This window comes from Priapulus caudatus, unplaced genomic scaffold (assembly GCF_000485595.1).
Source record: "Priapulus caudatus unplaced genomic scaffold, Priapulus_caudatus-5.0.1 Scaffold332, whole genome shotgun sequence".
Lineage (NCBI taxonomy): Eukaryota > Metazoa > Priapulida > Priapulimorpha > Priapulimorphida > Priapulidae > Priapulus > Priapulus caudatus.
In genome coordinates, this window is record NW_014577393.1 from 105,545 (window position 1) to 119,654 (window position 14,110).

At 46.2% G+C, this 14,110-nt stretch overlaps 2 protein-coding genes across 2 annotated transcripts in view; one reads left to right on the plus strand and one right to left on the minus strand.

Moving 5' to 3' along the window:
* LOC106809158 (protein O-glucosyltransferase 1-like) overlaps nucleotides 1-5,801 on the minus strand; it is a gene marked incomplete at its 3' end in the record, with an annotated part of 17,431 nt that extends 11,630 nt beyond the window's left edge. Inside the window, 1 exon segment of the mRNA XM_014812141.1 lies at nucleotides 5,535-5,801. Within this exon segment, the coding sequence (XP_014667627.1) occupies nucleotides 5,535-5,706 (172 nt within the window).
* On the plus strand, nucleotides 272-2,397 carry LOC106809159 (serine/threonine-protein kinase Nek4-like). The gene is made up of 3 exons (XM_014812142.1): nucleotides 272-412; nucleotides 581-733; nucleotides 1,866-2,397. The coding sequence occupies exons 1-3, from the start codon at nucleotides 314-316 to the stop codon at nucleotides 2,154-2,156; spliced, it is 543 nt and encodes a 180-aa protein (XP_014667628.1). The 5' UTR covers nucleotides 272-313; the 3' UTR covers nucleotides 2,157-2,397.
* Nucleotides 5,802-14,110: the final 8,309 nt, after the last annotated feature.

The window sequence follows — 14,110 nt, forward strand, 5'->3', positions numbered from 1 at the left end:
CACGTGACAGTTGTGAGAAACTGGCGATGCTGCGCACAACGCTGAGCGGCTGTGTACGAGCGTTCTACTTCTATTCTATTTCTGTCGTCTAGACATGTACGTTTGCAGCGTATTGTGCAACCCTGGCCGTATGTAAAATGAACGCGCGCATTATGAATATACAATTTTTATAGAGGTTGGACACCGGACAACCACGGAAGCAATTTTAGTTGCCCGAGAGAAAATCCAGTCGTCACGGACGACCGGACGACTGTTAAAATTGAGCCCTGACAAGTCATATATTCTCCTTGATTTATAGTATGTCCTTAAAAGAATGGACCTAAAGACTGCATCCCACAGAGAGAGAAAAGCGGCAGAGCAAGAAGCTAAACTGTTATCAAAGCTTAAACATCCAAACATCGTGTCCTACAAGGTTTGTCCATTTCTTTTTTAGATGTTCTTGCAATATGCAATGGTAAGTCGATCACAGTAGGTGGTCCAACGCTCTCTGTTTTAAGCTCCCTGGTTCAAACTTGTTAATATCCAATTAATATTCTCCTCTTTCTAATATTAAACTGACATTTTCTTTGTATGTTGATAGGATTCCTTTGAGTGTGACGATGGCTATTTGCACATTGCTATGGGTTACTGTGAAGGTGGAGACCTCTATACACGATTGAAACAACAGAATGGCGTCTTGCTTGAGGAAAGGGCAGCCGTTGAATGGTTCGTCCAGATTGCCATGGCACTACAGGTGATTCAACTTGTCGGACAACTCAAAATTAGCATTAATAGTAAGATATACAGCTGAGTCGGATGGTAATCTATTAGTGGCTAAATACCACCTCACATACCAGCCACCAAACACTAACAGAGAATGTAAAGTTGCGTAAAATCATAAGTAATGAATAGGAGATTTTATAAACGATGCTTAGCTATAAATTTTGTAAAGATCATCATTTTGTCGATCGCACATACACACAGACGCACAAACAATGTGAGCTTAGCAGTCCTAGCACTGATATCCATGGTGGCATGGTTGTATCACTCGGGTGTATACAGTGGTTCGTGTTACGGCACCCGTCGAGAAAGACTTAGGAAGGCGGTCAAGTCCAGTCAAACGATGGTTTTATTTGGATCACATGATCACCTCCTCTTTACATTTTGTTCACTTCTCTCTTGGTCACGTAAACTAGAAATACAAACGTATAAACCGAAAATTACTAACAGGAAATCAGTTCTCAAATCACAAGAATCCATACAGTCCCAAACAGTAAAATGCCGGAAGGTGCAGCCACCTGGTGATAACTACGAGAACTGACTTTACAGTGGCCAGGCATGGAAATGCACCTACAACTTCACAAACGGGGCCTAAAACTATGGAAATGTCCTTAAACAATACCACAGCTAACTCAGGACATGACTTCTCCACTCGACAGGGCCTAAACAGTGCCACTAACGAATGCTAAAGAAAACACTGAATAATTTGTTCTCAAGCTAGACACCAGAAGGGCACATCGCCCAGTTTCTGACAGATTGGACAAATAAGTCCTTATACAGTAATTAGCCGGGTGCTTAATCGGCCTAAACCCCTCAAACATCTGCACCACAATGTGTTCTATACATATGCTTACCTCTAGTACAGGGACAAACTCTCTAAGTAGCAAATTCTACACTTTTACAAGTAGAAACTAAAAATGGGCCCGCGTGGTTTCAACAACAACAATGGCGGAAATAACTACGTTACCTAACACCAGGTGGCGGGGCAGCCCAGACCTACCGGGTGTGCCCAACTAAGGTTTTACTCCCGATACAGTTCGCACATCGGTTGTGCCATATGTACCACAATGGCATTGGTTTGATCCCAGTCCTCTCTCTCTCTCTAGTATCTACACGAACGCTACATCCTGCACCGAGACCTGAAGACTCAGAACATCTTCCTAACGAAGAGTAAGATCATCAAGGTCGGTGACCTTGGCATCGCGCGAGTCCTTGACAATGGCAGCGACATGGCGACGACTCTCATCGGAACACCGTACTACATGAGCCCTGAACTGTTCTCCAACAAACCGTACAACCACAAGGTCTCCGAGCGTTCCGTTAGCCGTCACTTAAACCTTGACCGGTATTCCGTATACGTGCACATGTGCGCGCGGGGCGTGACTATACGTGCATAGACATGTAGGAATTCTTAAAAATGGCACCATATGCGTGCGTGCGCGTGCACACAAACATGCAGAAATATCTAGAAAATAATGTCAACGTTCATCAAGGATGCTATAAACTATGAAGGTGCTTCTTAGACACTAGATATAGGCACATCACAGCAAAATTCCCACTTAAGCTGTGGGAGTATCTTTGCATAGAAAAAATCATTGCGATTCTTGGAGAAATGACGACGGTGATTTTTGTACAATTCTCGTTGCTATAGTCGGATGTCTGGGCGCTGGGCTGCTGCATATACGAGATCCTGACGCTGAAACACGCGTTCAACGCGCGAGACATGAACTCTCTCGTCTATAAGATCCTGCAAGGGAAGGTCAGTGCCTCATCGATCATCTACAATCAACCGTCTATCCTCTATAATCATCGACTATTTAATTAATCATGTATATATTTATTTAACGACAGGGGAAAAAATAAATAATAATTTAATAAGAATAATTAAAAAATAATTTTTAAGACCTTGTGAAAGGATATATCAACATGAGCTTGCAACCTCTTCACCGTCAGTGCAATAATAATAAAAATAATATTTTATTAATCATCAAAGGTTCCCGTCCTTACAGCTTCACGTATCTCATTAAAAGAGGAGGGAAGCAGTGTAGACACAGGGATGCCCGGGTTGAGGGAAGGGGACGTAAAGCACACAAGTAACTAGGAGTAGGAGGGAGGAGCGAGGGAGGCATATGATAAGATCGTCGCGTCAGGCCATAATAAAAATATTGTTTGTTTGTCCTCACCCGACCGACCCGCCAAAAAGGGGCCGACTCAAAAAAATTTATTGATCTTTTTTTTTTTACAAATTGTATCACTGTACATTATATAAATCTGTAAGCAATACATTACATGTACCAAGCAAAACAAAAATTCAACATAAAAGGTATCTCCACACAAGCACACCCGAGCATGTAGACACCACATGCTGAATTTGTAAAAAGACCCCTTAAAAAAAAGCCTACCTAACAACCCAAACTTTTCAGCCTGGGTCGGGTGAGGGCAAACAAAGATTTTTACCTCCGCGCAAACGGAGGTCATGCAATCGCTCACGTGTGTGTGTTCGTGTGTGTGTGTAGCCACCGCGCGATCGATAGCGCGTCGAGTCAGCGAGTGGCGAGTCAGCAGCAGCCACCAGTGAGCGGCGAGTCAGCAGCAGGCGAGTCAGTCAGCAGCCGCCACCAGCGAGCACATAAATGTTACACGCTCGCGGAGGTATGCACTCTCCGTGAGTGCCCTCTGTCTAGTTTTAATTGTGGCTTCATCGAGTGATCTGTCTTGTAGATGCCGGCGACACCGAAGCAGTACAGCCGTGAGCTGTGTTCGCTCGTCGAGCTGCTGCTCAGGCAGGACCCGGACGACAGACCGACCGTCGCACGCATACTACGCAACCCTTACATCAAGAAACAGATCGCACTGTTCCTCGAGGGAATGCAGAAGAGGTAGGGACGCGCGCGCGCGTGCGTGCATGAGCGTGTGTGTGCGCGTGCATGTGTGTGTCTCTGTGTGCGTGTGAGTGTGCGTGCATGTGTGTTAGTGAGGGTGTGTGTGTGTGTGTGTCTGTGAGCGTGTGTGCGTGTGAGCATGTGTGCGCGTGTGTGTGTGCGTGCGTGTGTGTGTGAGTGTGAGTGTGTTAGTGAGGGTGTGTGAGTGCATGAGCGTGTGTCTTTGTGTGTGTGTGTGAGTGTGTGTGCATGTGTGTTAGTGAGGGTGTGTGCGTGCGTGCATGTGTGTTAGTGATGGTGTGTGCGTGCGTGCGTGCGTGCGTGCGTGTGTGTGTGGGTCTTAATGAGGGTGAGTGTGTGCGTGCGTGCGTGCATGTGTGTGCGTGCGTGCGTGTGTGTGTGGGTCTTAGTGAGGGTGAGTGTGTGCAGGTATGAATGCATGTGTCTTGGGATCTATCAAGGAGGTGAGACCTGCTGAACCTGAATTTCTGCTCAGCCTCCACAATATATATTCATAATACCAACGATTCGTTTCGTCCTTTCAGTCAGCGAAGAACTGAAACTAGCAGTGCAACGAAGGTTGCCAAACAGACCCCGCCAGCGTCCGACTCACCGAAGACAAGCGCCGGCGACGCGAAACCGTCCAATCCCATCTTGGAATCCGTGCCAAACGTTGACGCGCGGCGTGGCGGTGGTGCGTTCCCCCAGCCGGATGCTGCTGTGCGCTGGAAGCAGCAGCAGCACCAGCAGCAGCAGCAGCAGCAGCGGCAGCAGCAGGAGCAGCAGCAGCAGGAGCAGCAGCAGCAGCAGCAGCAGCAGCAACAACAACAACAACAACAGCAGCAGCACCAGCAGCAGCAGCAGCAGCAGCAGCAGCAGGATTCACACGCGGGTCGAGCGAGAGAAGCGGCGAGCGGGAGATGTGATGCTGCCCCACGACGTGTCGAGGTCGGCAGCAGAGGCAGGAGCGATGACGGCGAGCTCATCGGCGTGGGAGGCGGCGGGAAAGCTTGCGTCGCCAAGCAAGCCGGCGTCGTCAAGGAAGCAGGCGTCGTCAAGGAAGCCGGCGTCGTCAGGGGCAACAACATCGTCAGGGAAGCTGTTGCAACAAAACCCAGAATAAAGAAGCGTGTTCGCATCGTCGACTCCAACGTCGTGATTCCGAACGGCGACGAGAAACAAGCGAACGGCAGCGAGGCGGGATCCCAGCAGCGGCGCCCTCTGGGAGGCGTACCGACGGCAAACACTGCGAAGAGTCGTCCGGATGTTGCTCAGAATGCCTTTCTAGCACTGACACGGATAAAAAACAGAGCAGCCGGTAGCGGTGACGATGTCTCGATAGATCAAAATAACGCAGACATGCAGAAATGGGAAGCTTCGTCTGACCATTCATCTGCCGCAGGGAAACGCACAAGCAAAGAATCTCAGGTAAGCTGTGCTCAAGATACTTATTTGGAAACAGCCAAGATAACTAATCTATAGTACTCCAGTTAATGATATATAGGATGTAATGCTATATATATATATAAACGAAGTATTTGCTAGTCTAGTACTGTAGAAATTAGCGTTTGGATGCACATTGTGAGGCTTTAACCCTCGTGTACGTGTCAGCCACCAATATGATTCTCGGGTTGACTGTCTATTGATATTCGTGGGAATTAAAGTATAGCTATATTATTCCCCAAGCTGCATGCCTACTAGGGGCCTACCAAAACAATTATTTTATCATCCAATCGTATGTGCTAATTAAGTATGTAATGTATTAGGGTGATGTTATAATTACATGGAAATTTGTCTTTATACCTCGTGTAGCAGGAGGATTAATGAATAACAACAACACCAACAATTACTATGACTATGTCAGATAAGCTAATAAAACTAACAGATGATCACCTTTCGTGTATTTTAACTTTTCATGCATAACACAATCTTCATCCTCGCAATCATTTTCAACTCTATCCTCATCAGCCTCAGCCTCAGGAGTCTCTGAGTGGCATGGGAAGCACAGTAGCAAAACTAATGCAAATAACAAACAAAATACATTCAAACGTATAGTTATAACCATGTTTGTGTATTGTAGTTTTCCCTACGCACTGTGAATTAATAGAAAAGTTTGTGAGAACTGAAAACATTGTTTTTGACACAGGTAGCTGACATCTTGGGGTGAAAAGGTCACATACTTTCGTCCGCCACTTCCGTAAACCGGTAACAAATATTATAGCAAAACTGTATTAAAGTTTCTACATGCTATGAAATGAACAATGAGATGAAGCAAAAGATGAAAGCAAAACTACTGATTATTTATTAATCAGCCCGGATTCAGCCGCGTACAATGTGTTTTTAAATCTATTTTTAGTGTATTATCTTTGGTATTACTAAATGTACTTCGGTCAACAGGTAAGCCTATAGACGGCAGCACGAGCGTTTGCTCGTCAACTTACGCGAGAAATAGTTTGTTTACAAATTGCAGGTAAATCGATCTAAGGCTCGTCAAGGCTTATTGTTTTGATCACAGGTATAGAATACTGGATATCTGAATAGGTTTAGAGTTTGTATTCTATATATTATATGGTTTTGATTTACATCGTAACGCTATACCATGTGCCACGATATTATCAGGAGTAAGATAATATAGGATCCTATCTTACTCCTGATAGTGATAGGCCTATTAATTATTAATATTATTATTAATATTATCACAGCCACAGTGGCACAGGTGAGGTGAGCACAAGGTGGCGTCGGGTCCACCATAGGCATAGCTCTAGTACTATAGCCCGCCTACAGGCCAGCGGCAACTGTACGCGGGCTATAGTACTAGAACTAGGTCCACCATAACCCGACCAGGCTGTGTGACTAACGTCAATACACCGGGGTATTGAACAATCAATTGAACATCAACACGTCAATACACCGGGGTACGTCAATACGTCAGGGTATTCTAACCCTAGCAATACCGTTTCCTGGAGCTATTGGTCGGTGTATTGGTATTGTCAATATTGGTATTATTGGAATATTCCACCACGTGGACCGATTCCAATATTGGTATTCCGTATTGGTATTCTAACCCTAGCAATACCGTTTCCTGGAGCTATTGTGTATAGACCTAGGTAATACCCTAAAGAATAGGGTTCTACCTCTAAGGGTTCTAAGGGTTCTACCTCTATAAGGGTATTCTAACCCTAGCAATACCGTTTCCTGGAGCTAGGTCCACCATAGATATACCTAGCTCTAGTACTAGTGAGTAGTATTAGGTTGTTTTTTTAAATTGGTGGCTAATTCTGGAAGGAGCCACTGAGGGAGGTGTGGGGGTGCGAGGTGGAGCGTGGGGCAGGCGCCAGCCGAGCCTTGTCGCAGTAATTTGATTTCCAGATGAGACGGATACTAGAGAAGGTTGCGAAGGAGATGTTTGATCCGAAGCGCTGAAGCGGCGAGATCTTTGCGCGCAGCTTCCGCGGCAAGGCGCCGCGCGCGACCGCGGCGAACGTCCTACGACAGTATGCCAGCGCTGGCTCAGCTAATGCACCGTGCCGAGCCGAATGAATTGGCGGCGCCACGGATTCCATCGCTGCCCATGCGAACAGTCCGCAGATTTAGTGGGGACATCAGAGGGATAGACATTGGGAACGTGAACATGTGTCACGGTTGTTATAAAAACTTGTTAACCGAGTAATCTGTTCGTGGAACCGAGGCTGTGTCAACCGAAAGTCATGCAGAAAGACTGTCGAAATTCTGACATGATCGCCAGAACGCTTGCCCCAGGTAATGGAAACGGCTGTCAGAAGTGCAGGAAACACCTAAGCCGCGCTCTTTCCCGCCCCTGCAAACGCCTGCAGACGTTTGTGCAACGTTCCAAATGGCGAGGCCTCGTACAGGAGTTGGAGAAGGCAGTCGCCGCCTGCTCCGCACCGCCTATAGCCCCATAGACTGGCACCTCGTCGGCACCTCTCGCTTACTTAGTCACTCATGGCTTAATCGAGGTTGGGAGCCGAGTCCAGTCTATAATAGTAGCCTTTGCACCTCGAAAAACCTTCCTGAAAGAGGGTAGGCCCATGACTAGGAAACATTAAAACAATTGTCGTGAGTAAAAATAGAGTTTCGGTATTTAGTTAGCATTCGTATTGTTATTGAAACGCTTCAAGGCCTGTGTGCTATGTATACTAGGTATTCTAAAGCCCTAGCAAAAAGAGCGTTTCTTTGCGAGTCGTAGTAGATCCTGTAGTACTAGTGGTTGTCCAAAGGATAGAGAACATGGCTCCCAATATTATATGGGCCCCAATGTAGTGGCATGGGCAATGAAAATCCAATGTCATTACATCAATATAAGATAGTAATATTGATAGTCAATATAATAAGGTTAGCGGTTATGGTTAGGGGTTCGTCATTATTAGTGAAGTTAATTAGCTAGTAACAGAGTTAGGTTCATTATTACTATGGACTGATTACTCCTGCGGCCTGGTAGTGTACTAGTACTATACTAGTAGTGGCTGGTAACATTAGTATACTGACCGAGGGTTAAGACCACTAACCATTTAGTTCACTAGTCCACAGGACTGAGTAAAGAAAAAATGATACTAGTCCTTGACCAAATTCTTACTGAGTGCCTGCCGAAGGACTCTTACTAGGCGCAAAGCGACGAGCATTGTGTGAATTTGCGGGGAGGTAGGTGGCGTAGGAGGGTGGAGGCCGCCACCTTCTCTGCAGGGGATACAGGGGGTCTCTTCGCAGTGGTACAAGGGTGTCCCCAGAAAGGTTTGTAAAATACATTCAATTGTATAGAAATAGCATGTAACTTGATATGGATCCATAAGATGGAAAAATTTAAATTAAATAAATTTTAATTTCGAAAATAAAATTTCGGCCTACTTGATGAGAAATCTGTGATCCGTCACTTTACTCACAGGAAAAGAATTTGGCCTCATTATAGCTACAACTGTTCCGCCGCGCCTGTTTATCGGCTGACGCGGTAATGAACCGTCTGCGAAGGCCTTGTCGGTGAGGTAAGTGCTGCCAGCAGTCTAACGCCCTTGGTCTTTGTCAACTGGCACAGCTGACGTGAATCGGTGTAGGGGCCTGCCCGTTTTTCGCAAGTAGTCATTGCATTTCTAAATGGGGTTCTGTTCACCATGTTACTAATCGCTGAGATAGATGGCCGGCGCGTGCACTGTCCGTATCACTGCTAAACAATGGCGGTGCTAGGTTACGAAGGGAAAACCGTAATGAATTGAAAATCAGAGTTGCAGAAGTAGTGGGCAAAGACAGATCTGGGAGGAAAGCTGATCGTGCACGTAGCACGTACACGTGCGTGCGGATGGGCATGTACCGACACGCGTGCCTGGGTGCTTGTGCACCTACACGTGCCGCCGAGTGCGTGTGCATGCGTGCCGTGTGCACGTAGCACGGTGCGTGCGTGAATAGGCACGTACACGTTGTGCACGTACCGTGCGTGCGTGCAAGCCATGTACGACGGTGTGTGCGTGCGTGTGCACGACCACGTGCGGGCGTGCGGGCAAGTGCAAACGTACACGTGCGTTGGTGCGTGTGGGGCCACGTGTGTGGTGTGCGTGCGGTGCACGTACACGTGCGGGCGTGCGTACGTGTGCACGTACACTGGCGGACGTGCGTGTGCAAGCGTACACGCTGCGTTGCGTATCACGTTACACGTCGTGGCGTATGACGTACACAGTGCGTGCGTATGCACGTACCAGTTGGCGTGCCTAGCGTGCGTGTGCATGTAGCAGGTGCGTGGCGTACGTGTGCACGGTACACGGTGTGCGTGGGTGCGTGTGCACGTACACGTGTGCGCGGTGCGTGTGCAGCGTACACGTGCGTGCGCGTACTGTGCACGTACAACGTGCGCGGCGGTAGCGTGGGTGCGTGTGCACGTACACACGTGCGTGCGTGTGCGTGCGTGTGCACGTACACGTGCCAGTGCGTGTGCACTTTATCACCTCTTTTGATGGCCACACACCGATTTCAATCTCAATTCTGGGTCACTTGGGGCGCTCCCACTGTGTTCGTCAGGCAGGTAACTTGCATTTTCTTTTTTGCTAGGATTTCTGTGTGCCCCTCGGAAGCATCATGCGCGTTAAACAGTTGTCGCAAACGATAGTTTGTAGTGCCGGTGAAAAACTACCAGACATAGACAGCCTGCATCCAAACAGGTCATACCCTTGGCTGTGTCATACTCTAGCCATCGGTAATGAAACGAATTTCCACGCTGGCTGGAACGCACGCATCTTTTTCGTCTATTCAGTAGCGTACACGCTAGGCCTCTATTTCCCGCTCCTGCGGATTTACGTTGGAAAGTGGAGGCGACGCCGTCCAAAATTACTTCCCCCACATAGACAACCTTGATGTTAGTAGTTATAACTATTTGGATAATTATGTACCACTGAATTACTTCACTGACTATTTTGTACAACTCTTCAAGTAACACATGCCATGCGATGTGGGTTGCGAGTAAATACGCTTGCTATGAGAGCTACATAACTGATTAGCGTTGCGTTATTTGTCTACAATCAGACGCGTTGTTCTAATGTCAACAGCTGGTCAAGGCGATCGAGGTCCATAGAAACTGGGTTCCCTGGTCGCCATTCTGTTCTTTTAACAATGTGTTGTACTGCGTAGTAGGTCTAGCATGCTTAGAGAAGGGGGGGAAAAACTTGGTTAATGGGACGGAGTTTTATATATAGCTCTTTGGATGCTGGATGAAGAGACGCCTGCCCAGCCGTAAAATCGATGGGAAATGGGACGCGTGAGGTGACGGGAAATATACTAGTCCCCGCGGACTAACTGCTAAATGGGAATCTACTAGTTGCCTTCTGATTTTTACTAGTCTCGGACTAACGGACTAGCGTTAGTGTCGACCCTGGACTACTACTACCTAGTCTGAGTAGTAGTAGCTTAGTAGTAACTATTGTAACATGTACTTGTAGGTAAACAAGTATTCGTACCGTAGGTGTGGAAGTAATGAACCGAGTCTTAATGTTGGCCGCTGTGGCAAGTGTCGCAGTCTAAACAAACTGATCATCAGTGTGTGCTGTACGTGCGGGCTGATGTTGCTGCCAGTGGCTGGTACATGTAAAATATATGCAAAGAACGGCAAAGACGGGCCTAAGAGGAGAAATGCGAGCGGCGAGGGGTCAAGAGGTTCATAAAAACCTCGCGACGTACGTGACAGAGAAGGAACATGGCTACGGATAATGAAAACAGGCGACGTCACATTCCAGTTAGAACTGGTACGGACGTTAAATGTCGGCAAGTCTCTTCGGCATAAAGCTAAAGTTATAGTAGTGGAGCTGTCAGAATTTCTCACCGCGGGCAATTCTAAGAAAATTCTCTGGGAATCCGCTCGGAAGAGAGCCTCGTCGCGCCACTAAGTGGTAGCGATATTGTACGAGAATAAGTTCCAAGCGGCGTTGGAATGAAATAAATTCGAAATCAGCTTTTCTAGAAGAAAAGCTAACGAGCCTAACGACAAAAAAAAGTAGCAATACGACCATTGGATGTTATTCTCGCCCATACGTGGATAGTTCCGATAAGGTTTCTGGATAGCGCCAGCACACTCCTCAGATTGAACCGATAACAGGTCCGATCTGACAGAAGCGTTAAATGAGTATTGACAGAGCAGCGATTTGGGATGAAAAGGCCCGCCCACCAGGTGGCGGTCTATTTCGCGCTTGCGCGGTATATCCGGCTCAGATCGTCTAAGAATGCAAAGAATCTATCAAGATCCGTGTTCCCCGGAACGGCCTGCGGACCCCCACCCGTCTGTTGCCCATTCTAGTTTTTTGATAACGAAGTTTAAAATATATATAGGTAAGTAAGTATTTATCAAGAAACTAATGCAGAGATTTTTTTTACGGGAGACAAATATAAGAAAGGTGTGTGTGTGTGTGCGTCGGCGCTGCGCGTGCGTGCGTGCGTGCGTGGTGGTATGCTTTTTTCTTTTTTTGTGGTAAAAAGGGGGGGTCCGGAGTCCGGACCCCTCGACCCCGCCCCTCTGGAAACCGCCCCTGTAATGAATATGACGATAGATGTTGCAGGTCTGGCGAAGACAGGCGAATGATGATCATGCAGTTATGATTTTCGTCAACACAAGCTGACGTGATGGCCCACATGTGACACTACTCTAATGAGTGGAGAATACGTGAGAGTGAAGGTCGTTGGTAAAGGAAGCTACTGGAGAGGTGTGCTAGCCAGACATAAAAGAGGACAAAAAGCAGGTACAGGTCAATCTCCAACATGAATTGTTCCTTCAATCAAATGACATTATTCCACCTAGGGTTATGTTATGTTATGTCCTCAGTACTGTTTGTGTCCACTGTACTGGCATAGAGTGGTTCAGCACATAGTACACTCACAGTATCTAATGATCTAGTGATTTATGCGCGTCTTCAACAAGCAAGTGCGTGTCATTTAAGGTTTTTTGGGTTGTCCGGAAGACAACCAAGAGACCCAACAAGGTTGTCCCTCAAGAGTTTTTGGTTGTCGCGGGATATATTTAAACATGTTGCTTGCATGCGCTCTGCTCACGTGATGCTCAGATGCTGGTAAAGTAAAAGGCAATCATGTACATTTGTAGCGTATTGCAGTGACAGCAGAGACATGGCCCATATCGCGATTGTTTTCACTCATTATATGAAGATAGGATACAAATATTGGTAATGGTGTAAATGATGCCTGGGATCAATTGACGTATAATAATAGGAATAATTGCATAAAATTTATGTTCATAACATTTACATAACCTACTGGAACAATTACTAACGATTACTAACACTGTGTCCAGTCATCAGATGAGCAAAAATTGAAAAAAATTAACAACGAACAGGTGTTTTTTAAACATGTAAGGGTTATACTTTGGTATCAAGCAAGCCAGGACAATGCCGTGCTAGACATGTACGTTTGCAGCGTGATGTCAACCCTGGCCGTATGTTAAAATGAACGCGCGCCATTATGAATATCAATTTTTATAGAGGGTGGACACCGGAACAACCACGGAAGCAAGTTTTAGTTGCCCGAGAGAAAATCCAGTCCTCACGCGACGACCTAACGACGAGCTGTTAAAATTTGAGCCTGGACAAGTCAATATATTCTCCTTGATTTATAGTATGTCCTTAAAGAGAATGACCGTAAAGACTGCATCCCACAGAGCGAAGAAAAGCGTGCAGAGCAAAGAGAAGCTAAACTGTTATCAAAGCTTAAACATGCCAAACATCGTGTCCTACAAGGTTTGTCTATTTCTTTTTAGATGTTCCTTGCAATTATTGCAATGGTAAGGTCGATCAACAGTAGGTGGTCGCAACGCTCTGCTGTTTTAAGCTCCCCTGGTTCAAACTTGGTTAATATGCAATTAATATCTCCGTCTTCTGAGATATTAAACTGAACATTTTCTTTGTATGTGATTAGATTCCTTTGAGTGTGACGAATGGCTATGTTGCACATTGCGTGGGTTACTGTGAAGGTGGAGACCCTCTACTACACGAGTTGAAACAAACAGAAATGGCGTCATTGCATGAGAAAGGCAGCCGTTGGAAATGAGTTCGTCAGATGCCATGGCACGTAGCAGGTGATCAACTGTCGGAGCAACTCAAAATTAGCATAATAGTAAGATATAACAGCTGAGTCGGATGGTAAACTATTAGTGCTAATACCACTTGCACATACCGAGCCACCACACTGAACAGAGAATGTAGAAGTTGCGTAAAATTCATAAGAATTGAATTAGGAGATTTTAATAAAACGAGCTTAGGCTATAGAATTGTTGTAAAGATCATCATTTTGTCGATCGCACATACCACACAGACGCACGAAAACAATGTGAGGCTTACAGTCCTAAAGCACTGGATATCCATGGTGGGCATGGTTGTATCACTTCGGGTGTATACAGTGGTTCGTGGTTACGGCACCGCGTCGAGAAAGACTTAGGAAGGTCGTCAAGTTGCCAGTCAAACGACTAGTTTTATTTGGATCACGATGATCACTCCTCTTTACATTTAGTTCACTTTTCTCTTGGTCACGTAAAACATAGAAAATACAAACGTATAAACGCGAAAGATTACTAACAGGGAAATCAGTTCTCAACTCACAGAATGCGCATACAGTCTCCCAAACAGTAAAATCCGGAAGGCTGGCAGCCACCTGTGATAACTAACGAGAAACTGACTTACGTGACCAGGCAATGGAATGCACCCACAACTGCATCAAGACGGGGCCCTAAAACTATGGAAAAATGTCCTTAAACAATACCACAGCTAACTCAGGACATGACTGTCCACTCGACGAGGGCTAAACAGTGCCACTAGGACAATGCTAAAGAAAACACTGAATAATTTGTTCTGCAAGCTAGAGCACCAGAAGGGCACATCGCCCAGTTTCTGACAGATTGGACAAATAAGTCCTTATCAGTAAGTTAGCCGGGTGCTTAATCGCCTAAACCCTCAAACATTGCACCACAAGTGTTCGCA

Coding starts and splice junctions, on each gene's coding strand:
- LOC106809159 (XM_014812142.1), top strand. CDS start 314: ATGGACCTAAAGACTGCATCCCACAGAGAGAGAAAAGCGGCAGAGCAA. Junction 413..580: donor CAAACATCGTGTCCTACAAG/GTTTGTCCATTT, acceptor GTATGTTGATAG/GATTCCTTTGAGTGTGACGA. Junction 734..1,865: donor AGATTGCCATGGCACTACAG/GTGATTCAACTT, acceptor CTCTCTCTCTAG/TATCTACACGAACGCTACAT.